This window comes from Mus caroli, unplaced genomic scaffold, assembly GCF_978045245.1.
Source record: "Mus caroli unplaced genomic scaffold, Mus_caroli_1 scaffold_16, whole genome shotgun sequence".
In the NCBI taxonomy this organism is placed as follows: Eukaryota; Metazoa; Chordata; class Mammalia; order Rodentia; family Muridae; genus Mus; species Mus caroli.
The window spans coordinates 18,783,427-18,808,480 of NW_028227271.1; the positions used below are offsets into that span (position 1 = coordinate 18,783,427).

General features: G+C 44.5%; 1 protein-coding gene across 1 annotated transcript in view; it reads right to left on the reverse strand.

The window, feature by feature from the left end:
• Positions 1–619: 619 nt before the first annotated feature.
• Positions 620–25,054, reverse strand: part of Atxn10 (ataxin 10) — a 125,045-nt gene continuing 100,610 nt past the window's right edge. Inside the window, exons 11-12 of the mRNA XM_021183843.1 lie at positions 1,367–1,554; positions 620–911 (exon numbers count right to left, since the gene is read on the reverse strand). Coding sequence (XP_021039502.1) covers positions 909–911; positions 1,367–1,554 — 191 coding nt within the window. The 3' untranslated portion in view covers positions 620–908. The remainder of the gene's footprint in view (positions 912–1,366; positions 1,555–25,054) is intronic.

The following is a 25,054-nucleotide window of genomic DNA, read 5'->3' on the forward strand; positions in this document are numbered from 1 at the left end:
TTTATTAGTGATTCAGGTAGCTAGAGGCCAGTGCCCTCGATAATCCAGTTTTATCTGCTACAAAAATAGAACTAAAGCTCGACACCAATATATCCTTGCTCCTCCAGATCAGCTTGTCTCTGTGACAGCCATACTTTTAAGCAGAAGAGGCTATGGACGCCCCGTTCACATGAGGCACAGCACACTAGAGGCACTGCACATCCAAAAAAAGTAAAATATTCCTTTCTGTGTCAGGCAACATGAATATGGGCAAGATGTCAGCATCACTTTTAAGGAATTCTTAACTCTAAGTCCACCTGGGATGCAAACAGTTAAGTGGCCACATGGTCTCTCACCCATTCTCACGGCCTTTCTAAGTTCCAAAGGACAGGGCTCGGTGACAACTGCAGTGCATGGAATGAAGAGGGTGGGTTCTCAAATTAATTAACTGGAAATGAGTCATGTCAATGTTTTGGAAAGGCAGAAGGGGAGAAAAGAGATTGGTAGAATTAATCACAGTGAGAAACTTACTTCAAGTGCCCGCCAGAGTTCAGAAATCCAATGAGAAGCAGAGAATCAAAGGGATGAGGCACACTTGCCATCTGAAAGAGCGTACAGAATCCAATCAAGGGTCCCAGTCTTTGCCGAGTGAGGGCTGTGCCCACAAAAACGTTTATTACTACAAGAATAAGCACAATGTATATGACGGGAAAGCGAGTTCTACCCAGAGGGACAAAGGTGAGGCAGACAGTAACACTTACTGCAAAGAAATAAAGAAAACGTCCACTTGTAGTTTACACTCATTTACTCTAAAGGACTAGGAGGCTCCCGCATCTGTACCCTACATGTCCAATACTTGTGATTTCATACACTGCAGAGATGAGAGGTCCGTGAGATGGAATCTGAACGTGTTCATATGAAGATGGCATTCACTATGGAAAAAAAAACAGAAACCGCATCATAGGTACAGCACATCTATTTACAAGAACCATCAGACAAAGGAGAAATGCAGAGCTCTGCAGGTGTCATGGTACTGGGGGACTGGGAAGATCCTTAAAGGACGCATGCATCAACGCACAAACTCTTGCAGTGACCTCTGCTCCTTACAGGAAAGTCTCGTTCTGGTCAGGAACTTGTTTCTGCCATGAATACACTTCAGCATCTTTTGTATGTCATGCTCTGCATGAGTTGTAGTTTTAAGCAAATGGCATCATAAAGTCTGCCCAAAAACTTATCTGCAGTGCTATTCAGCTCTGTCAGTAACTGCGTCAGAAGGCAGCTTCTCTAGTCTTCCATGTTCCCTACAGAGACCTCTCAGTTCCAAGTCACAGAGATGCAGGGGCAGCTTTCTGGGAGGGACTGAGGACAGCTTACAGAGGGTACTTACAGGCGCGGGGATGTCATTATTAGACTTCAGAATCAGTTTATCCCCGCTCTTTTCAATTTCAAAGCCCATTTTCTTCAGTAGGGATGCATCTGCTAAGCCCTGCTCCTCCATCTTGGCAATGACATCTTGGTTTTGGCTGTTGTCTTCAGTGAGATTTCGCACAGCATACACCACCCACTGCATCATAACTGGAGCCAGAGTGAAGGAATTTAACAGACACCTTCCCTGTTTTTATAACTCCATGACTGTTAGAGGTAAGCAGTGGAGGTGTGCAGGATCTGATGGGATCCTCTAGAGAGGTAGAGGGAAAATACATACATATGCACTCAATGAGAAACCACTTAAAAAGCTGCGAAAGCACACATGCGCGGTGGGCCCAGCATGGGAGTCAGTGACCAGGCCCAGAGAATGGCTTCCTGAGTGAGAGTCTGATACACACACACACACACACACACACACACACACACACACACACACACAGACACAGACACATGGACAAAGGCTCAGAGCAGCCACTCTGAGGTTTATGAACACAGCAGTACATTTGCACTCCTGGGCATTTTGTCAAGTCACTAGGGAAGACAGAAGGACTCTGCAGACAAGTCAGAGGCGCTGGGAAAAAAAATCAGACAGGAAACTTGTTCTGTTTAAAGTGCAGTTATCAGTAAGAATGGTTTCCTAGGAGTCACCATGGAATTTCTCTCATTCAGTATTTCAGAGACAAAGCCTCAGCTGTGAAGGATTTGCTAGGTCCAGTGTGAAACACTCATGCCCTGAAAGCACATGACCCTCACTGCCTCCCCATACCCTGGCCCGCAAATGAAATGCCTTGCACAGTATCCCCACCTCTGATAGAAGCTTGGGGTCACATCACTGCATTATTCATGATGACTTAGGTGCTAGGAGCTGTGTAATACTCATGAGAACTGAAAACTGCTACTATACAGCATCCTGTAGGATAGGCACTACCGAGGACAGGGTTTTTTTTTTTTCTTTTTTCTTTTGTCTTCACTCTGGTCCAGAAGGAACCAAGGAGCCTATGCTATTGTAAATATATTTTCAGAGAAATAAGCCTATCTGCTCATGATCAACAGAGTCAGAATAATCGAATCTGGAGAGTTGTGGACGGAGCACAGTGGTTCAGTGTGCTTGCACAACATAGCATTCACTGGGTCATGGTATTGATTCCCAGCACACACAAAAGGAAGGACCCTTTACCTGACAGTCATTAGATACACTCACTCTGGCAGTTCCAGAGGAAGAGCGGGGTGCATGTGGCTCTAAAAGGCGTCAGACCAAGCTTCTGGGTCTGCCCTAGGCTTCTCTGGCAAGAGGACTGGTTCTGAGACACTTCTAGATTTCCAAATCAGAGGTGAAATTCAAGAGAAGCTGTCAGAATTAATAAAGGTGGGTGCTCTTCTTACAGTACTGAAAAAAAATGAATTAAACTGTTTCTCTCTAGTTCAATAACCTTACAGGAAAGTAAAACTTAATTCATTCACTACCAAGACTCAAGCATTAAAATCAGGGTACTGTATGATCAGGGGTATTTACAGGCTTTTCAAAGGCTGTGCTGTCCGTCTCTGTCCCAACCCTGGCTTACAGCTGTGTCAAGCTCTCTATATCACCTCAGGCCAGCCTCTACCTAAACATGACCCTTTCTCTGTCTAGCCTCTCGCAGAACTTCAGCATAGGGCTGGGCTCCTGTTTGTGGGACTATGGGGCCTGCACAGAGCCTGGCACAGAGAGGAGTCCTACTTAGCAGTTTTGAATGAATGAATGAATGAACGATCTGTTGGTCTTTGAAGGTTTATCACTGAAACCACTTGAGGGTATCAATGGCTAAGTGTTTCCGAAGGCAAAGAACAGCCGCTGTGCTTGCTGGCGGATGTGGAGTCTGCTTATCACTGCTTTCACCTGGCAATCTGTCTGCCATCTGTCATGACCAGGCCCAGCTCCTTTATAAGGCTCTGCTTCTCTTCTGAAAACAGAATCCCACAAATACTGAAATAAAACTTGGATTTGCAATTCCCCCCTTTCCACGGTCAGTGAGTCTCCACTCTGCGCTATTATAGAAAATAAAAATAACATTTGTGGTGCCAGACATTCCTACACAAGAAGTAATTTCTGGACAAATTATTTGCTGTGACTCTTTGTACACCTGAGTTGGCACTATCATTATACCAACTCGTCTTTCATTTTTTATAGAGAAGAAGCAGCAGCAAGTACGAGAAGGGCTAAAGGAGCAAACATTTGCAGCATAAACTCAAAGACAATGTATAAGGCTGGAGGCGGGGCTGGCTCACAGGTAGAAGAACTACCTGCTTTAAAATGACAGAGGCAAGACATTTTCTCCTTTCTGGAACTTTCTGGCTATTAACTTAAAGATAAGTGAACTTGAACAAATTTGAGGTTGCTAAGACTTTTCTAAGAGCACCTGCAATCAAAGGGCTTTGAAGGCCAAAGAGCAAAGGCATTTTGTCATTTCTAAAATTGGTAGTGACAAGTGCTAAGACGTGGACGTGCAGGCAGTGGAGGGGTTGGAGAGACTATCGTCACAAGAGCATACTGGGACCAACATCTCAGCACCTGGGAAGTCAGAAGTCAGTGACAAATTACCAACACCAGCACCTGTCACTTAACTGTGTACTGTAGCAGTCAAAGAACGACTCTGTGGGGTTGGTTCTCTTCATACATCCTTACATTGATTGGTTCTGGAGCTTGGGCTCAGGCTGATAGGCTTGCAGAGCAAGTGCCTTTACCCCGCAATGAGCCATCCTGCTGGTTCTCTTTCCCCCTTTTTATTGTGTGTGTGCATGGGTACACATGTGTGATACATGTGTGAGGGAAGCATGTGTGCTATGCTGCATGTGTGGAGGTAAGCATTTCTGCAGAACACTTTGGTATTGTGACCTAAGCCACAGTGAGCACAGTAGCAGTCAGCGTCATATTGCTGTTGCTGCTGCTGCTGCTGCTGCTGCAGGACCAGGAAGGAGGGTGTCAGTGCGGGTGGGGAACTAAGAATACCTGTGCTAGCTGGGCACTCCACGGGGTCCAGGCTCTGTGGAGTTAGTTCTCTCTGTCACTTGTATATGGGTTCTGGGATCAAACTCAGGTTGCCATGCCTGCAAGCACCTTTACTCACTAAGCAATGCTGTTAACACCAACATTACTACTTCTTTATGGTGAGAACATTTGACTTCTTGAAACTTAAGGTGCACTACTGTTAACTAGTCACCCTACTGTGCAACAGCACCCAAGCTCCTTCCTCCTACCTGACCAGAATTCAGAACTCATGCATGACAAAAGGAAACTATTCTTTCAGAAGGCTGGAAGAGAAAAGAGAAACCCTGTAAAACACAATCTTAAGAGTAGTCTGATCCACAGCGCTGGGTCATGAATATGCATGGCCTCCTGTTAGTGTGGTGAAAGGCTGCAGCCTGAGTAGTCAGTGCAGACCTAGACAGTCTTAAGTGTCACAAGGGAGATTAAAACAAGTCCCAGTTAATATTCACATTGCCCTCTTGTTCCCTCTGTAAAGGAACAGGGAACAAGAAAGAGTGGGGGAGAAAATTCAACATCTTCTAAAGTCTCTAATCCTGCTAACACTTGAAGTCTTTTATTGTGTGCTTAGCTCCTGAGAGAGCGCTTCTCCTGTTTCCATAGCTACTACAAATAGAAGGCATGAGCCTGTTTGTCGCAAAAGTGCCATGAAAGGGCTGCAATCAGCGCCGGAGCTCTTCTGCACAACACTCTGGTGTTGTGACCTAGGCCACAGAGACCACAGTGGCAGTGAGCAGCTGCTGCTGCTGCACTAGGAAGAACCTGTGTGGCTGGGGACTCTGTGGGTCCACCCTAAGCCTGAGGCTGAGAACAGGTTAGGTGGCTCAGTAACAGTAGGGCAGAAAATTGTAGGTAAAACTTCACCAACAACTCAGTACCAACCAGCAGACTGCTGGACAAGTCAATTTTAAATATAGTCAGCTGAGTTAAAATGCTACCTGATAATAAGACCGACTTCATTTGGCTATAGGCAGAATGTTTCCAGAACTCAAACTCAACAGACTTTAAGTCCAAGGATGACTGTTGTCAAGGCCAGAACTGTGTTTAGGAGCCTGCTGAGAATGAGGGTTGGCAAAACATATTCATAAACAGGTATTAATACGAAGTACATGTATATCCTAAAATTCAAGTAAAAAGCTTTGACATTTAAATTGCTATCAATGAAATGTACATTTTCCAAACCCATGCTTCATATAATATCTGTTTATGTGTATCACATAATAGTTCATCTTTACCTACACAGTATGTTGAAAAGCTATTTTAGACAGCGAGTCAGCGAAGGACCGGGATTTACGTGCATACAGCTTGGCAGGGGCTACTGCGATAGGGCAGACAGCAGGCTGGAGCTCTTCCAATAAACTGCACCGTGAGAAGGGAGTCAATGACAGACAAATCTCCTTCAAGGGTCTTTATGAACCATGCATGCCTTGCAGGGGTTTTCTGAGGACTAGAGTGAACAATAAACACCTGTGTCACTATTAACTGACACCCTTTCCAACTGCAAACTGAGGCTGCGGCTCACAGCAAGCAGCCTCCTACTAAAGCTTTCTGGAAATGCTCTACATTACTAAAAAGACAAGTGTGCTTACTTCCTTCATACAAAGCAGGGAGAACATGGGTGGGGGCTGGGGGGTACAGATCAGGAACAAAGTGTGCTCAGCACCCTCCATCCCCTCTGCCCTCAGAGCTGGGATTAAGAAGGTAAAGCATGCTACTCAAAAAGCCCAGCTTCATGGCACATGCTACCGCAGGGAAGAAGGGCCGCTACAATCATGGTCAGAGAAGAGGCTGGAAGGAGGGACCATGAAGAGGAAGAGGCAGACAGGGCAGAGGTGGTGCTCGCTGGGTAGAGGTGTCTATTCTTCCACAAAGCCATAGGGTTCTCTGCACAGGCCAACCATTCCTTGACAACCAAAGGTTGCTTTCATTATAAAGTTCATTTACATCATTGTTAACTTTCATCATTATCTTTGGTTATCAACACTCATTCACTACACACTATTGTCATTCAGAATCTACAGAGGATGGCTTAATGGGGACAGATCCTCCAGCATTTCTAGCATGGTGCTGAAAACAGGGTATGTAATAACCACCTCAAACCACCCACCCCAGCCCCCTAACACTGCTCTAAACTGTCGGACGATCTGGTAGCTAACGTCTTCTGCAGACTGTATTTTAATACAAGGGAACATCTGTGCCCCGAGCTTCAGTGAGTGCTCCATGTGCTGTTCCATGGTTTGCAGCCTGTTGTCTGAATGTCGTCTAACAATCACAGCTCAAGTCATGTGAGCATACCTGCCAACTTACTAATTAATGGCTCACTGCCAATGCCCAAAGTGGCAAAACGGGAAAACAAATACAAGACGGTGGGAAAGAAAAAAACACCCCGCCACATTTGTGAATTATAGGTCGCAATATGAAGAATACAGAATACACGTTCTTAATGCTTGCTATGAACAGCAGGTAGCTTCTGCCTATGCAGAGGGGAAGGCACCTCGGAACTATCACTCTTTAGAGGCTAGGCACTTTCCTATCCTCTCCAGCCACAGGGAGACACAGAAAGAAATGTCACAGAGATATGTGATACTGAAGAGCTCTCAAATGCCTCAACAGCACGGTCACAGGAGACTGGCTCCTCTGTGCACAGCCCACACCCGTACTTAAGAAAGGAAGGCCACACTCACTATCTTTACAACACACAACTTACTTTTCCTTTAAAGATGAGGTGAGATACTGTTTCAAGGGCTCCTCCGCGAAGCCCACACCTCTCCCCACCTTATGAAAGCTCTCACTTCCTGATAGCATCTGTGGGTAGGGTGGGGAACCAAGCCACATACCGCTCTCTGTCTGGACCCTGGCTGGGTTCCGGCCCTTCTCCTTCATTTCCAGATGTACATCATCCAGCATCCAAGATGAGAGAGAAAACACACTGTGGGCCCATCCAGCTGGCAGTGAAGTCATGGGAAGATGACATTCTCCCTGCCAGGCAGGCATAAGATGCACGGCCCACTCCAAATGCGTCTGTGGCCAGCAAGGGCTGTGCTCACAGGTCCCTTGTCTTCCCGGGGTTTTGGTGGTGAAGGATCTTAGAGCACTGAAACTAATTTTGTACATTACACATTCTGGAGTCCTTTTTACTGCCCACTTCAAAGCAGAGCGTGGTACAAAGCAGGCACAGTCTGGCATCCCTATCACACTACAGGTTTCAGGATCAGAAACAACCAATACCACTTCTAACCCAGACCACACCAAAGGGCTTTGGGGCCACAAGTGGTTCCATTTGTGTTTGGGGCAGCACTCTGACGTCACTTCTGAGACTAAAGGGGCTGCTGCATGCGGCACCCTGAGAAGTGCCCAACACATGCACCGAACACAGGGCAGACGAGCGAGCGAGTGAGCGAGCGGTGCCATGGAGCCCACAGGGGCTGCTTTCCTCGCCGTGCTCCTGCCCTCTTGGAAAGTGTGCTGCTTACCAGCCGGACTCGGCTGTACCTGAGCTGTGGCCTTTGGCATGCAGAGCTTACGTGATTTAACTACTTAGCCACAGGCAGCATGCTCAGGGCCCCGGTCAGGTTTGGGCTGTGAGATGTTAAGGAACACGCAGACGTATGGCACAAGCTGCACAGCCACCTTCCTCCTTGTCACTGTGGGGACAGATGGGGAGAGTACTAGGCTTCAGTCAGACCTAGGTCCCCAGCAACAGTGTCATGGCTGAGCTTCACTGCCTGAAAGGAGACCTCAGCCAGAGCAGAAAACACAGCAAGGCCCCTGTGCTGTGTGAAGAGATGGCTATAAAACATCTGCACAGAACTCTGCAGCAGAAGAGACAGCAGAAAAGTTGCTTCGTCAGAATCCATTCAGAGAATACTACAACGCCCAGTGCAGGCAAAGCTCTGTAAGGGGCGTTCTCTTCAGTGTCTCTGCATACAACAGGAAAGGTAATAATAACAAGACAAGCAGCACACTCACCTCCAAGGCGGTACCTGACTGGAGCTGTTGTGAGTACTTACTAACCCTGTGATTGTCCTCATCCTACTGAAGAGGTCAGTAACCTGTCCCATGTCATGCAATAAAGCGAGGGGAAGCCAGGGCAGACACGGGCAAACGTGGCTCCAGCACTCACTTATTGTGTCAGGGCCAGATGGCTTCTACACAAGCCTGAGGGGACTGAATCCCAGGAGCAGGGCACGCTTTCCTCCTAGCACTCTGAGTTTCATGCCCTGCCTAGACATTAAGAAAGGGAGGAAAGATGGCGTCTGAGACCTGAAACAGGTTTCTTTCACTCAAAGGAAAAAAAAAAAAAAAAAAAGCAAAGGACAACAGCAACCTGCAGCTAGCACTCAGACCAACGGTCTCTGTAAAATACTTTTAGAGCTAGCTAATAAACTACTGTTCAAGATGAAATGCAAAAGCAGAGAGAAGAAGTAATCCCATCTAAATTATAGGAGATTAGTGTTGGTCTAGCACTAATGACATTTCAGAACTAATAAAGTATAGCCAAGGGTCAAAAACAGTTCTGAGAGAGGAAGGATTAAATAAAGAACACAAACAGCAAAGAGCTTCTGGTGGATTTGAGAGAAGACAAGACACGGCAGGCAGCGACGAGCCAGGAAAAGCCCATCCTGTGAATGCTGGGGGCCTGGGCAGCTGGCACCCACTGTCCTTGGTGATATTAGTAGTCTCCCCTCCTCCAGAGGGGGCGCTGGTCATGGGTCATATGGCCCCGCTGATATGCTGCTTCTGACCCTTCTCCTCTCACAAGCCTCCAGGAAGTCAGCAGGCAGAAGAGGATGAGCCTGAAGACTTACATGGGATGAGACAGAAAGTGGCGTCTGAATACAAAATTAGGGGGCACGGCTGGAGAGCTGCTCTGATTCTGACTCTCCTACATGGGAACCTGTAAGCCTGACTCCTTATCTCGGAGTAATATGGCTCTTTAACCACCGAAGGGAAGCCTACAGCAGAAATTTAAGATATGAAAACAAGAGCCAGTAAGCACCTCAGACTATTTTAAAGTTAGGTAAGTTGTAGTGGCGACATTACATTTCTAGAGTTCCTTGATGTTATATGTCTCTTAGTTCCAGATATGCTGCTCTTGTGGGGCGATTAGTTACAGGTACAACTGCTGCATCCTGTTCTTCCAAGTTCTTACTACAGTCAGACAGGACGCAGTCTTTACTACTCTGTGTGCAGCTCAATGGTATTACATATGACGGTGTTAGACCCATCTCTACAACTCTGTGTGTGTGTTGGGTATGTGCATGCACATGTGGAGGTCAGCAGATGGTTATTGCTTTCTAATCTTATTGATTGATTGATTGAGACAGGACCTCTCTCTGAATGAGGCTTGTCATTTCGGCTTGGTTGGCTGGCCAAGTCTTTGTGCCCACAGAGGCATCTTCCCCACCCTCTCCATAACCTTTGCTGCTATAAGACTGAAAGTCTAAGCCCATTAAGCAGCAATGTTCTTTCCCCCCAAGCTGCCAGAAAACACCTTTCTACTTTCTATCTCCATAATTTCAACTATTCTGAGTACCTCTCACATGGAGGCAGAGACAACACATGCCTTTTGGCGACTGACTTATTTTGTGGCCTCAAGGCTTATTTACGTCATAGCATGTGATAACAGTTGCTTTCTTTTTCAGGGCAAGTAATATTCTGTGACACAAAAGACCCCACCCAGACTTCAACTGTGCTGTGGATAGGACTGGGAAGGGCCCCACCTAACATTCTTCTTGAACACCTTTTTTGCAATGAGTCTCATGATGCTACCCAGGATGAACTCCAAGTTCTGGGTTCAAGTGATCCTCCTGCCAGAGCTCTCCAGCTTCCCCGTTTCTATAAGAGTGTTTTATTTGCAGTTTGTTGAATATACTGAAAAATCCCAAATGGGACAGTAGTAGCAGCCTTGTCAAAAATTATGTGACCACACACACAAGGGTTTATCTCTGCGCTGAGTTCTACAGTATTAGTTCATGTGGTAGAATTAGCAAGCATGAGGACCGCAGCACAGTACTTCTGATGTTCAAGATCCTATGGACTTCAGAGCAGGTCTTCCCACTGAGCTGTACTAAACCTAAAGATGTACCAATAATTGGGAGTCACTGACAGAAATATCAAGATATTTCTATTTCCTTACACATTACTTTCCTCTCAAGAAGACCTTTATTGTATAAGCTTTCCACCTGCATGGTTAAAGTCATTCTCAGTATTTTATGATGCTACTGTGATTAGAACAGCCCCTTTTTCACAAGATTCACTAGTATTCAAAAATGCAGTTGTTTTTTTGATGCATGGATTTGCTATTTTAGTATTTTGTAGAGTCATTTACTGGTTGTAATAGTCTTGTCTAGAGCCTCACGACTGTTCTATCTGTGCAGCTAGTCACCTGGACAGACATTGCTTCCTTTCCAAGTCGGATGGATGCCTTTCATTCCCTCCTGCTCAACAACTCTGTCCCGTAAGAAGTGGGGGCAACCATCCTTGCTTTGCTCTTTATCTCACAGGAAAGGGGTTTAGCCTTGTGCAGTGAGTGGGATACCTGCCATGAAATTTTTACACAGCTTTTATTATGTTGGGATAGCTACAATGCATGTTAGACTGATGAACATTTTTTACATGAAAGGTGATGAATTTTGTCAAATGCCTTATCTGCATCGAGAGAATTGGACGTACATTGTTTTCACTTGTTCTGTTAATGTAGTTTGCCAATATGATCAACTTAGGTTGAGCCCTCCCTGAATTCCAGGAACAAGTCCTGCTGGTTGTTGTATATAAATCCCTTTTAAGTGTACAGTTGAATTTAGTTTGCTAGTATTTTCTTGATTATTTCTATTCAATATTCACAAGAAATAAGGGTTTGTAGTTTTCTTATAGTGTCTCTCTGGACTACTTTATAAGGCAATACTTCTCTCACGGAATGAAATAGAAACTCTTTGTTACTCTTTCTTCAATATTTTGGAAAAGTTTGAGAATGGCCAGTGTTAGCTCTGTGAATGTGGAACTCACCAGGGAAGTCCATGGGTTTCCAAGTGCAGGATTTCCAGGTGCAGGTATTCTCAGAGTCTCTGTTTCTTAGCAACTTAGATAATTTCCAATCACTAGAAATTTATTCACTCAGCTTAACCAAATTGTCAGTACACAACCCCACAGTACCTTTATGATTCTTATTTCTAAAGAGTCAGTAGTATGTAGTATTGTCCCTACTTCATTTCTGATTTTAGTAATTTGAGTTTTTTTTTCTCCTTTTTCATAGTCCATATAGATACAGATTGCCCAACTTAAAGAACCAACTTTGGTTTTTGTTACCTGACTTCATCCTGTGTATGTTAATTTATGTTATGGTATTGGGTCTACCCTGGAAAGTGCTCCAGGAAGCATCTGGGGAAACAGAGTATGCATTACATTCTGCACATGTTATAGATGTAGTTGGTATAGCGTGCCATTTAAATTCTCTGTGCTTCCTCCCTTTCCGACAGCCTGTTTTACATATTACTCAGAGTCAGGTACTGAAATAGACAACCATTAAGAAAAAGAGTTTCATTTTTTTTCTTGAGAATTATAAGTTTTTGATTCACATACTTTAATGTGCTTTTGGCATATAAGTAGTTATATTCATTTGTGATATTTTTAAAATCTATTTTATTTATATAAGTATACTGTAGCTGTTTTCAGATACATCAGAAGAGGGCATCAGATCCCATTATAGATGGTTGTGAGCCACGATGGTTGCTGGGAATTGAACTCAGGACCTCTGGAAGAACAGTTAGTGCTCTTAACTGCTGAGCCATCCCGCCAGTCCCATTTGTGATATTTTAAATTACAAAACCTTTTGTATTTATTTTGGCATGTGTGTGGGTGCCTGCATGCCACAGTATGTGTGTGTGGAGGTGAGAGGACAACTTGCTGGAGTTGGGTCTCGCCATATACCAAAGAAGTTTCAGGGAAGAAACTCAGGTCTTCAAGTTTGGTGGCAAGTGGCTCTACCTGTGCAGCCACTTTATATTTTGCATCTTTTTTGCCATGCTGAATTTTTGTTATACTGTATCCATCACTGTCTTTGTAATCCCTTTGGCTTTAGAGTGCATTTTGTTTGATGTAAGCTATCACAGCTCTCATTAATTATTTGCTTACTCATTTTTTAATCCATGCTTTTAACCTTTTTTGGTCTCTGAATCTAAATAGTCTCTTATAAACACCATAACTGGATCAAATTTCACCTACTGAGTTAAATACTCTTTGACAAGAGTATCTGTTCATATTTAAGTAACTATGAATAAGGATTTGCTTATGTCATTTTACTGTTTCCTGTAAGGTTTATGACTTTCTTAGCCATTATTTCTTTTGTGTATAGTTCACTTTTTATGGTGAAAAATTTTGAATTCCTTTTTACTCTCTTTGTGTATATTTTATACCTTTTTTTTAAAAAGTTTTATTTATTTATTTTATATGCATGGAGCTGTACAGATGGTTGTGAGCCTTCATGTGGTTGTTGGGAATCGAATTTAGGACCTCTGCTCGCTCCCGGTTGGCCCTGCTTGCTCCCGTCAATTCCACTCGCTCAGGCCCAAAGATTTATTATTATACATAAGTAGACTGTAGCTAACTTCAGACGCACCAGAAGAGGGCATCTGATCTCACTAAGGGCGATTGTAAGCCACCATGTGGTTGCTGGGATTTGAACACAGGACCTTTGGAAGAGCAATCAAGTACTCTTACCTGCTGAGCAATCTCGCCAGCCCTATATTATACCCTTTTAGATTTGTGGGTATGATTTTTAACAGTCTAAGGTAAAAACACTGATTTATAACAGTTTAAGTGATATACTTCTAAAGAGCTGTTCTTTTACAATTCCAACTGACTCATTTTTATTATTATTTGGTTAATGCTAAAAAAAAAAATCCTTCCACATTGTATTGCCCTCAGTACACTAGTAATTCTCTTAAATGTATTAGCAGCTTAAATTACATAGAAAACAAAATGTGGTGCTGTAAACCACTGTCATGATGCTGGTTTTGAAACTTGATTTACCTTTATCAATTAATTTCTTCATAGTGTGCTGATTGTTTGTTTGTCGTTGACATCTCAACACAAACCAGGCTCATGTGGGAAGAGGGAATTTCAACTGAGAAGATGCCTCCATAAGACTGGCCTGTGGGTAAGTCTGTGTGACATTTTCTTGACTGATGTGGGAGGGTCCAGGCCACTGAGGGCAGGTGCCATCCTTAGGCAAGTAGTCCCAGTTTATAAAGAATTATAAAGTAATATGAATGCTTCTGTCTTATTTTGCTAATGAATACATTTGTCTTTCTTCCAATTTCTTTAACATCAATTGGTATTTAAGTTGAGACACTAAAAGGATGTTCCCAAGGGACATGGCCCCATTGTAAATTTACAAATGCGTTTGCGATTGTATGAGGAATAGTTATATCATGTTAGGCGTACTTATGACCTTGATAATATAATACAATACAATACAATACAATACAATCCCAGTTTGAAAACAGTGGGGCACAAGCCCGTAAGCGTTCCCCCATAGCTTCTGCTTCAGTTTCTGCCTGGGCTTATTTTAAAAATGGGCCATGACTGGAAGCATAAGCAAAATAAACTCTCCTCCCAATGCTGCTTTTGGCCGCAAGTTTTATCAAGCAATAGAAAGTCATTCAGAACACTAGGTTTCTAGGTCCCGTCTGGTAGGAGCCTCTAATTTCATATGTCAGAACTACAAGGTCAGACAACCTATTTCTCTGGGAATGTTTTAATTTCTCAAGCTTTGACGACTGACAAGGTCCTTTTGGATGGTAGGGCTGTAATCTCCCTGCACCCCCCCCCACAATGAACCTCAAGAAAAACTTGGAAGATTTCTGATAATAAACTTCAAATAATTTTTGTTGATTGTTCTTATAGGTGACAAGACATTCTTCTCTTGCTGCTTCTAAAAGTCTCCGCTGTTTTTAAAGGTGTGATTATAATGCATCTAAGCATGAATCTCCTGAAAATTGTTCTTTGTGCTTGGGTGTGGTCTATGTACACATGTATGTACACTCGGAAGCCAGCACCGACACAGGGTACTTTCTCTGCTGCACTCCACCTTACTGAACCTGGAGTTTGAAGATTCAGCTAGAAAGGACAGCTAGCAAGCCCCGGGAACCCTCTGGTCTCTGTAAAGGAATTACAGGCTTTTTACATGGGACTGGGGGTCCAAGCTCAGGCCCTTATGCTTGAACTGCAAGGATTTTATATTGAAAAGGTTAACGAGTTTCTTAGATCGTCTTGTCTTTCTCACCCACCTCAGGAAGTTCTCATCCACCTCTCCTCTGCTGCACACTCCAGCTCTACTGGTCAGCTTGGTCTATTTCCCTCACCTGTATGTTTTCTGCCTACTGTTCTTTCCCAACTCAGAAGTCTAAGGGCTTGGCTTCTGTAATTTGGTCACAAGGAATTAATGAATGCCAGCTCAATTAACTCCAGGAGAATGTTCAGCCCTTTACAGGATCAAACAAAATAGATTTTTGTCTTTTCATGCACTGGCCCTAGAAAAACAACCCCTCAGAGCATGCAACACTTCCCGTTAAGGATGGCAACCCTAAAAACCAAATGGCAGTGAGTTACTAGTTAACAGTTTTGAATGGCCGTGGCTTGTCAATGTGTTGTCCAGAGCCCCTGTTCCTGCTAAAGTCAGTTTAGTCAAAAATCTTGGCAATTACTCTGGGTTACCTAGACCATGTTTCTCTATGGCAATCAGCTACCCAATCTCTAAAGTATCTTACTAAATATATATTACTCATGGCAATGGTATCTGAGAATAGCAATTTTAACGTTATTCATTTCCTAAACATACCTAGTCAGCTTTGTTTCCTAAACATACCAGGAAGCTAATGCAAGAAGAGAAGACAAATAGTAACTCTGCAAGAAAACTGGTACCTAAGTATTGCTGCTCTTATGAGGCAAAGCCTGCAGGGAACGTCTCTGTACTGCATCCATCAGCAGCCACGCCCCTCTCACTCTGATCCTGCAGCTTGTCTGAAGGCAGATCTTCACCTCTGGGATGACCATGAATCAGGGAACTGCCCAGGTTGCTTCAGTGGGATGGCAGCACCTGTGACACTGCTTTTGTGAAGCCACATGGAGAAAGGTGTGTAAGGCATATCACACAGGAACCAGACAACAGCTCTTAAGAGGCAGTGACCAAAGGGAGCCATCGTACGTATGGGGCATTTCTGCCTTGCTACTTTTGTTACATTGGCTATAAAAGTTCTAAAGTACAAAGCTGAGACTTACAAACTTGCTCTACCACACTATGCTGTTTGCACCGTAGAGAAACTGGGAGATATGCAAATATGTATCAGGATACTGATTACATAATTTAGAAAACGGTTCTTAAAAATAAAACAAAACCAAAACATTTGTTAGCCAGGTGTGGTGACAGAAGCCTTTAGTTCCAGAACTTGAGAGCAAATGGAGGCAGATCTGTGTGTGAGTTTGAGGACAGACTGCCCCACATAAAAGTTCCTGATTCCCAAGATGATGTAGTGAGAATCTGCCTCAAAAAACAAAACAGAACATTTATTTTTTGTGTCTGTGCATGTGTGCACAGAGAGGTCAGATGACAACCTATAGGTGCTGGTTTTCTTCCTACCATGATGGTCCCTGGGATGTATTTCACATCACTAGTCTTGGTGGCAAGTATCTTTATCAATGAGCCATCTTGCAGGCCTGAAAAAAGCTTATTGGCTCTAAATTTAAAATGCCCCAGAAGATAACTAAGGTGAGACTCCTTAGGCATAGGCCTAATTTTGTTCTTTAAAACTGAGACTTAGGTAATTTTTAGGAGTAGGAGTTACATAGTATCAAAGGCCAGTCAGCTTTGCACTTGGTGGATACAGGATACAGGACATCCAAGCAAGTGGCTTTTACATTACCCTCACAATGCTTTGGCCATAAACAGAATTGTGTCCTAGATCATCACCATTCCTGGGCAGGTGAAAGGAAGGTGAGATGCAGTCATCTATAGACTGAGCAAGCTCCCTAACAACCGACATTCTAGCAACAAGATTTCCTAGTCATTGGCAGTGTCCTTGGAGATGTCCCCTGAGGCTGGGCACAGTGACGTGGAAGCAGGAAGGCACTTGAGACTATTCACTCACTGGTGAACAAGTCCACAGCTCCCTGCTGCAGGACTCTGTGGACAGCCTTTACAAACCTAGCCTGTGGACTTCCCCTTTAATTGCTTCTCTGTGATGCTGTTGGTCACTGTTAGGAGCTGGGTTCCTCACGAAGACTCAGAACAGAAAAAAGTATTCCACTGATTATTTGAATTCTCAGATTTACCAAGCTAGGGCTGCAGTGGTTAGGGTTAACTGTCATCTTGACAAAACTTAGAATCACCTGGGAGAATGGCCCGATGCATGCCAGGAGGGGTTGGCTTGATTATTAGGCTAACTGGGGTAGGTGGCTTCAGTCCCCGGCTAGAATGCAGACTAAGTTCAGAAAGAAAGCTGAGCAGGAGCAAACATGGCTTTCTGCTTGCGACAGCTGTTTTAAGCTCCCACTGCCTTGACCTCCTCACTGTGTCAGACTGCTCTTGGAACTGGGAGCTAAAACCTTCTTTCTTCAGTTGCGTTTGTCAGGGTATTTCATCACAGCCAAGGGGAAGAAACTAAATAAACAGTGCTATGGTTCCAGGTTCCCAAATGCACAAAACACTAAAGACTGTCAAGTTCTGCAGAAACCATCCCTGCGCACAGAGGTTTTCTTACTTTTTAAAAGGCATCTCTCACATATTAGTTCAGAGTTACACACAGAAAGGTGCTGGGAAACACATTTTGGTCATAGTTGCTAGGGTCCATGGACCTCAGGATAAGGGATACACTTCAGGATACAGGACCACAAAGACACTTGGGATGGGTTTTCTAGGAGAAAAGGTCAACTGATGAAGGTGTTTTTTATGTGAGCTGTTTAGGGACCATGACAGTAAACTGAGGCACCCAACCTGGCAGAGGGTCATGGGGCCATTCCTGGAGAAAGAAGACCTATACAACTCAGGTCTTAAAGGGTGACAGGGTTAGAAGTACATCCTAAGATGGCTACCAACTAGCACTCAGTTGCTGACCACATTACCCCGGATCAGACAGCACAGCAGCAAGTTTTACCAAGGGACTACCATGTACTACTACCATGTACTACTACATGCTTGTCACCAGGGTTAAGACAGCACAGCTGCAGCCATCTCTTCCCCAAGAAAATACTGTTGAAAGAAGTGCAGCATCCAAGCAGAGAGAGGGCTCTCTCTGGGAATCTAGACATTTAATTACGACGAAAGATTTAGCTATAGAGTCAGACAGTCCTGGGCTTGTCCTGCCCCAACACACATGCAGTGGGAAGTTCTGGTCGAAATTCCAACTTTCCAGTTTCGGTTTCCTGATCTATAAAACTGAATCAGTCATTCCCAGCTCTTAAGCAAACTGTGCAGGACAATGGGTAGGCAGGCTGTGGTGAATGGAAAACACTCAGTAAATGATTAGTATTTTAGAATGAGGTGCAACAGACTCTAACACCTGCAATGTGCACACAGATCACGTTTTCATATGTATACAGCGATATACTCCTCATTAAAATTGAGAACATTTCCAGTACCTCGGAAGTCCCATGTGGCCTCTACCACATTCATGTCCGCATCTCCTACAACCAACCACTCTTGTGCCTACTAGAGAGGCATCATAGAGCACAGGTGCTTTCTCTACCCAGTCTCTGCACCTTAGCAGTATGTCAATGAAATGATCAATCTCTTGCACACAGCAGTCTACTCTCCTTCACTGTGTTCCACCACAGGCACAAGCACAGTGGTTTTTTTATTTAACTATTGATAAACACCTAGTTTACTACAACCTGAGAATACATAGGAGGAATACTACTGTGACAATCCCAGTAGATATCTGCTAACAGGCACATGCACAGTGCCGGCTCACAGAGCAGGTGTACGTCCCATCAGTGTTGGCCATCACTGACAAACTATACCCCACAGCGATGCAGTAAAACTCAGGCTGCTGCAGGAATGACCCTGCTATCACCTACTTTGCCAGACACTGGGATGGGGCAGTGGATAGAGGCTTCTAACTGTAGAGCTCTCTATAATGGGCATTGGATACCCCACCCCACCCCCGGCCCCGGCTCCCTCTCTCTCAAGTGGCATGCCAAGTCTTTTGCCTGTTTTTGAAAACTGAATTACCTTTTTTTAAATGTTAGCTGTTTTATAGAACACGTACCATTTTATATCAGTCCAGAGTCAGTAAGGCAAATAATGTCTCAGCCTTTCTTCAATAGCGAGTGCTCCGACCTGGGAGTGTGGGATGGTGTTTAGGGAACCCTGCCTCCCGCCCTCGGTATAGCAATCATATCTCCCATGACTCCTTCCTTGTAGGAGCTCTACAGTCCTGTTCACAGTGATGACACCCCTTGAATTAATGCTGCTGAATGGTGCAGGAGAGGCCTAGGGCACTCTACAGGCCCGACCTCCCTCCCCATTAGCAGGGGCCCCTTCTCTGAGTGAAGGGTCCTGGCAGTATTTCTGCTCTCTCCATTTCGCTCTGGATGTCAGTCTGGAGTGTCAGCACTATCCTAGCAACTGCAGATGAAAGTTCACCTTTCTCACATGGACTAAGAGACACAATAAGATCCAAGAGCACGCACTTGTTAAGGAGCCATGTGGGGATGTTCAGATGCTTCATAAACAAGGAAGTATTTCAGTCTCTACAACCCGGAAGGAGCGGTAGGGACTCACAGAGCTACTGAGGGTCCTGGGTGTGAAGAAGTGACAGAAAGCAAGTCCAGGTCTGTTTAGTCCTGGAGCAGACACACCTGCCACTGTGCCATGTTTCCTCAGCACAGGATGACATGTTACTATTTCTCAAAGGCTTACATTTCTCCATGTAAGTGAAATATATATGAAATATATATAAATATAAATGTAGTCTTTCAATACAGGGGGAGGGATTTAGATATGGAGATAAAGAGGGGGAGGGAAATCATAAAATACACATAACAACCCAGCTTAGGTTCTCATTCTATCCCTGTCCCCACCCAATCCCCCCAATAAAAACAATGTATGAAAAAACCCACATCAAGGACTACTGATCAAAACATAGATCAAAAAAGAAAGAAAAGAAAAACATTTCAAATAAAGTTCAGCTGTTTCTATTTGGGAACAACAACAAAAAAAATCCCACTTGCCACAATAAACTGACAAATGAGAAATTGACTCTGCGGTAGTGGAGCTGGAATTTTCCGATGGCACCAGCTACTCTGTCATTACTGTGGGTGACCCAAGAGGGAGTGGGGGCGATCAACAGCTGGGAGCTGGCTGGGCTCACATCCCTGACCCAGGAGTACCCCAATGCAGCCCTGCAGGGTTAGGCTCCCCTCTGAGCCATAGCTTTCCCCTGACAGTGGAAATCCTTGTTAGTTGCATAAGCTGCTTCCAACTAGAACAAAAAACCTTCCTGCCTCAGCCCAACCCCAACCCCAACCCCAACCCCAACCCCAACCCAGCTCTGTTATGCCAGACTGATCTTCCCATCTGCAGGTGACCAAGGAAGCAGAGGTCTTTACAGTGATGTCTACTGATTTCTTATGGAAAAGAATAGACATCTACACTAATCTTAGGCCCCACCAACAAACTTAGAAAATGTTCAAGGACACTATATAGCCAGTTTATCCAGGGGAAAATGGTGGTGCACATCCAAATATCGGCTCCCCCCTCAGACAGACGGAGAGACAGAGACAGAGACAGAGACAGAGACAGAGACAGAGAGAGAAGAAGAAGAAGAAGAAGAAGAAGAAGAAGAAGAAGAGGAGGAGGAGGAGGAGGAGGAGGAGGAGGAGGAGGAGGAGGAGGAGGAGGAGGAGGAGGAGGAGGAGGAGGAGGGGGGGGGAGAGGGAGAGGGAGAGGGAGAGGAGAGGAAATGAGAGGAGGGTCTTTGTGGGAGGAGGAGGCAGAGAGGGAGAGGAATGCAGAAAAGGAATGCAGAAAGGGAGAGAGGGAGGTATCTAAGCGTGATTAAAAGCTTGGTTAGGGTGACTGGAAGAAGTGGGTTAAATCAAACATTCAAAATTATTGTCAAACCTAGGATAAAGATTCACTAACAATTGAAGAACCCTTCGGATTTGTTTTCTTGGCCGCTCTGATTTTCTCTCGATGTGCCTCCTGATTAATAAGCAAATGCAAGAATCAAGACCTGCTAAGACTTACACAGGAAGAATAAAAAGGAAGCTCAGCCTGGCGGTGGTGGCGCACACCTTTAATCCCAGCGCTCAGGGGGCAGAGGCAGGAGGATCTCTGAGTTCAAAGCCAGCCTGCTCTACAGAGTAAATTCTAGGACAGCCAGAGCTTCACAGAGAAACCCTGTCTTAAAAAAATAAAACAAAAGAGCAAATAAATGAATTAATTAATATATTAATAAATGAAAGTAAAAAGAGGCTTATGAATAACAGTGGAGGCTTATAAGTGACAGTCTCTGACTGGGCAGATTGGTCAGTTTTCGATTTAATTTGGACCTTCTAATTTAGGAATGTGGAAGGGGAGCTGCTGATTAGCATAAGGTTTACCCAGAAGAGTTCACAGGCAGTAGTGGAAAGCATGACAACACTCAGCACAGAACGGATACAGCCTGAGCCACGCCACTTCCCATTTTTGTCTAGACAGCACCAACAACCTCCATGGAGGTCACCCAGTCTTGCCTGAGGCCTGGACCAGTGTCAGATATGTGAGACAGTCAATAAACACTGCTAGAGACAGTAGAAGAGCTCTAGTACCAGGAGGCCCAGGCACACCTACATATTTGAGTTACAGAAAAGGAAGCAACAGAGGAGCCAAAGAGCCATGGAAAGAAGGAAGGGGGAGGGAAAAAACAGAGATGGCAAGAAAGGCAGTACACCCAGCACATGATTAACTCTGGTAAAATATCAAATCACAGGGCTGGAAAGATGGCTCGGGAGGTTAAGAAACTTTGCTGTTCTTCCGGAGGACAGAAATTTGGTTCCCAAAACCAATGTTGGGCAGCTTACAACTACCTGTAATTCCAGCTCCAGAGGCATTCAAACACTGTCTTCTGGCCTCTAGAGAGAGACACCTGTACATACGTGTATATACCGTCCTCCCAACACACACAAATCAAACAAGATAAATCGTAATAATTATGAAATCACATACATATAGAGCAAAATATCCACTGAATTTGGCAATGTGTTCGAAATGTGGCCATTAACAAATCATGAAATTTATAAATATACTTCTCTATCCCTGACCCCTTTTGAAGTACTACTGAAAAAGAGATTTAAAGGCACAAATCCACACGTAAAAAATTTCAGAAGCTAGTGCTGGAGAGATAGGCCAGCAGGTAAGAGTACTGTGGCTCTTGCAGAGGATCTGAATTCGGTTCCTCCCAGCACCCACAGTGGGCAGCTCAGAATCACTTGTATCTTCAGTTCCAATGGTTCCAATACCCTATTCTGGCCTCCAGGGGCATGTGCATACATGTTGTAATATGCCCCCTTCTATACATATAAAGATAACATTAAATAAATATTTTTTAAAAGCTCAATGCTAACAGGAAACAGATAAGCCATTAACAGATGGGACTCGTGACTGAGTAAAAGCAGGGAGGGCAGCAGTGAGAACCGAGAAGTGACCTGAAAGCAAGGATGGTCACCCGCATGTTCAATTCCGGGTGAAATGGGCTCCATGCCCTACAAATGACAAAAAAGAAAAACCTACAACTAAAATTTAAAAGTTGTTTGCAAATTTAAGAAGTAGGTGGGTCTGGGGACTAGAAAAATACCCTAGTCCATTAAGTGCGTGCTGTGCAAACCTGAGGACCCAGGTCAGATTCTCAACATCCACATAAAATGTCAGGTGAGTGGCACGCGCTTGCACTCCTTGGCACAGGGGCGCTGAGACAGGATGATACCTGGACTGTGTGGTCAATCAGCCTAGCCTAACTTGCAAGCTCTCAGTGAGACCCTGACTCAAAAGCAAGGCAGATGGCACCACACACACACACACACACACACACACACACACACACACTGGGGTAGGGGTGGGGGAAGATGGGCCCCAGTGATTTTCCTACATCTCAATAGAAGACTGGAATACCCACGGACTCAACAGCAGGGTAAAGAGCATGGTGGACACAGCATGGAGCTAATCTCCTGGGAAAGGAGGAAATAAATACGGAAATACGGAAGGCCCGGTGGCTAGCCTTACAAAACACAGGCAATCGGCTCACATTTTAGCACAAAGATAGAAGAATTAGAGGCTAAAGAGAAAGATTTTCTGGAAGATAAAAACCACTTTGGAAATTGTATATGCATGCACCTGCGTAAGGATGCGCACTGGAGGTCAGAGGACAGTTCTGTAAGCCAATTTTCTCCTTCCACTTGTCCATGGATTCTGGGATCAAACCCAGGTTACTAGACTTGCAGGAAAGTGCCTTTATACACCGTGAAGCATCTCACCAGCTCAAGAAAAGCATTTCCAAACAGATTTAGTTTGAAAAATTCCTCCAACAACGAAGCCATATTAAAGAAAATCTAAAATGAGTGGACGGACAATGTCAGGTGGATGGGCAGAAATGAGTAAGGGCAGGGAATGTGATACACATATGCACAGAGGTAAACAAATACTGACACTGTATAAGAAGAATCAATTCTTCTTTATTTTTTTAATGCTTATGTGTGTGCATTTGCATATATGCCATGGCATGTATGGAGGTCAAAGGACAAGTTGTGGTGTTGGTCAAGATTGGCAGCAAGCACCCTTACCTGGTGATCCATTTTGTTAGCCCAAGAAACATTTTCTGAGGTTCCAAATAGAGAACAGAACACACCACAGCTAGAGGTGGGGAAGGGGTCTTACTGGCCTTGGACTACCCAAGAAGAGGAGTATGAGGTTAGCAGCTGGATGCTGTGTACTCCAGTTGTTTGGGAAATAATACCAACAGTTAACAAGCAGGAGCTCATGACAGTAAAAGCCTATGCAGAGCAAAGGAAATAATTCATCAAGTATAGAAATGGCCTGCAAATGTGAGAGGACCCTTTGCTAGGTATACATCTGACAGGATTACTAACTAAAACATACAAAGAACTCTGAAGACTAAACACCAAACAACCCAGTGTAGTGAGCTAATGAAATGAACAGACAACCCTAAAGGTAAAGTATGAAGGGCCAAGAAACATATGAAAATGTCTAACCCTTGTGCCTGTCAGTCACACACACACACACACACACACACACACACACACACACACACACACACACACACACACACACACACTGAGATCCCATCACATCCCAGTGAGAATGGCACTCAGAGGACTAGACACCAGAGAGGATGTGAGCAGAAGGAAACACCCTTAGCTGTGGTGCCGATTTAACCAGTCCTCCCACTATGGAAATCAGAATGGCAGTTCCCCAGAAAACAAAAAGCAAAGTGACCAGCTGACCCAGCCATAGCATTCCTGGATATTTACCCGAAGGACTCCAAGTCAACACCTAACGGAGACAACTGCACATCTATGCTTACTGCAGCACTGCACACAATAGCTACATGATGGGGCCGACCTACGTGTCCATCAAGAGAAATGATAAAGAGATTTGTGTGTGTGTGTGTGTGTGTGTGTGTGTGTGTGTGAGAGAGAGAGAGAGAGAGAGAGAGAGAGAGAGAGAGAGAGAGAATTTTTCAGCCATAAGGAAATCAGGTTTTCTGCAAGAAAAAAGATGTAAATGGAGACAGTCATATTAAACAGATTAAGTCAGTTTCAGAAAGACAAGTCTGACAGGTTTTCTCGCATTTGTGAGTCCTAGAGTTTACAGAAACATACAAAGTCAGGCATGTACTTACTGGGTTTGAAAGCAGAAGTGAGCTGTGTAGCTGACATGTCCCCCTGCTGTCTACAACACTACATATCTAATGATGGTGATGAATATAGCTCAATACAAACCATCTGTAACCTCAGTGCTAGGGAATGGGGGTAGCAGGGTATCTGCTTCATGTGCTGTCAGAATAAAGTAACATGGCATGGAAACACACAATAAGATTAGCCACTAGTGAGTGCTGTGAGCACGACCCCCCAGAGCACACCCAAATGCTCCCCTTTGTCTTTGGTAAAGACACACGCCTATGCAGAAAACCCTTCTCCACTCTCAACCCAGGGAGCTGAGAGTAAACTGTTAGTAGAGGCCCTGCAGGATGACAGGGTTCTCTCATTGGGAAAGACATTTGCAACTTCTACTGCCCCCACAAAGGCAAACACTTCTCTTCTGCCTTTCCTTTTTCTTTCAGCTAAAACACCATCCACTCTACTCTGCAGACTATGCAGTGCCTGTAGATAACGCAAACAGTGTGTCAGCTCGGTGTGAAGCTCTCGGTTACTGTGCTCTTTAAAATGAGATTGCTATATGTAAACAGGGCACATGGCAGCGTCTTAGCACAAACACTAAGCATCCAGCTAAGCCTCCTCTACCCATCCTAGGCTGGGCTCCTCACTCTCTAACAGGCCTTGCTCTCTCCACTTTCAGCTCCGTAAAGGCTTCTCCTGCGAACACAAAGCACAAGGCCACACAGGACTCAG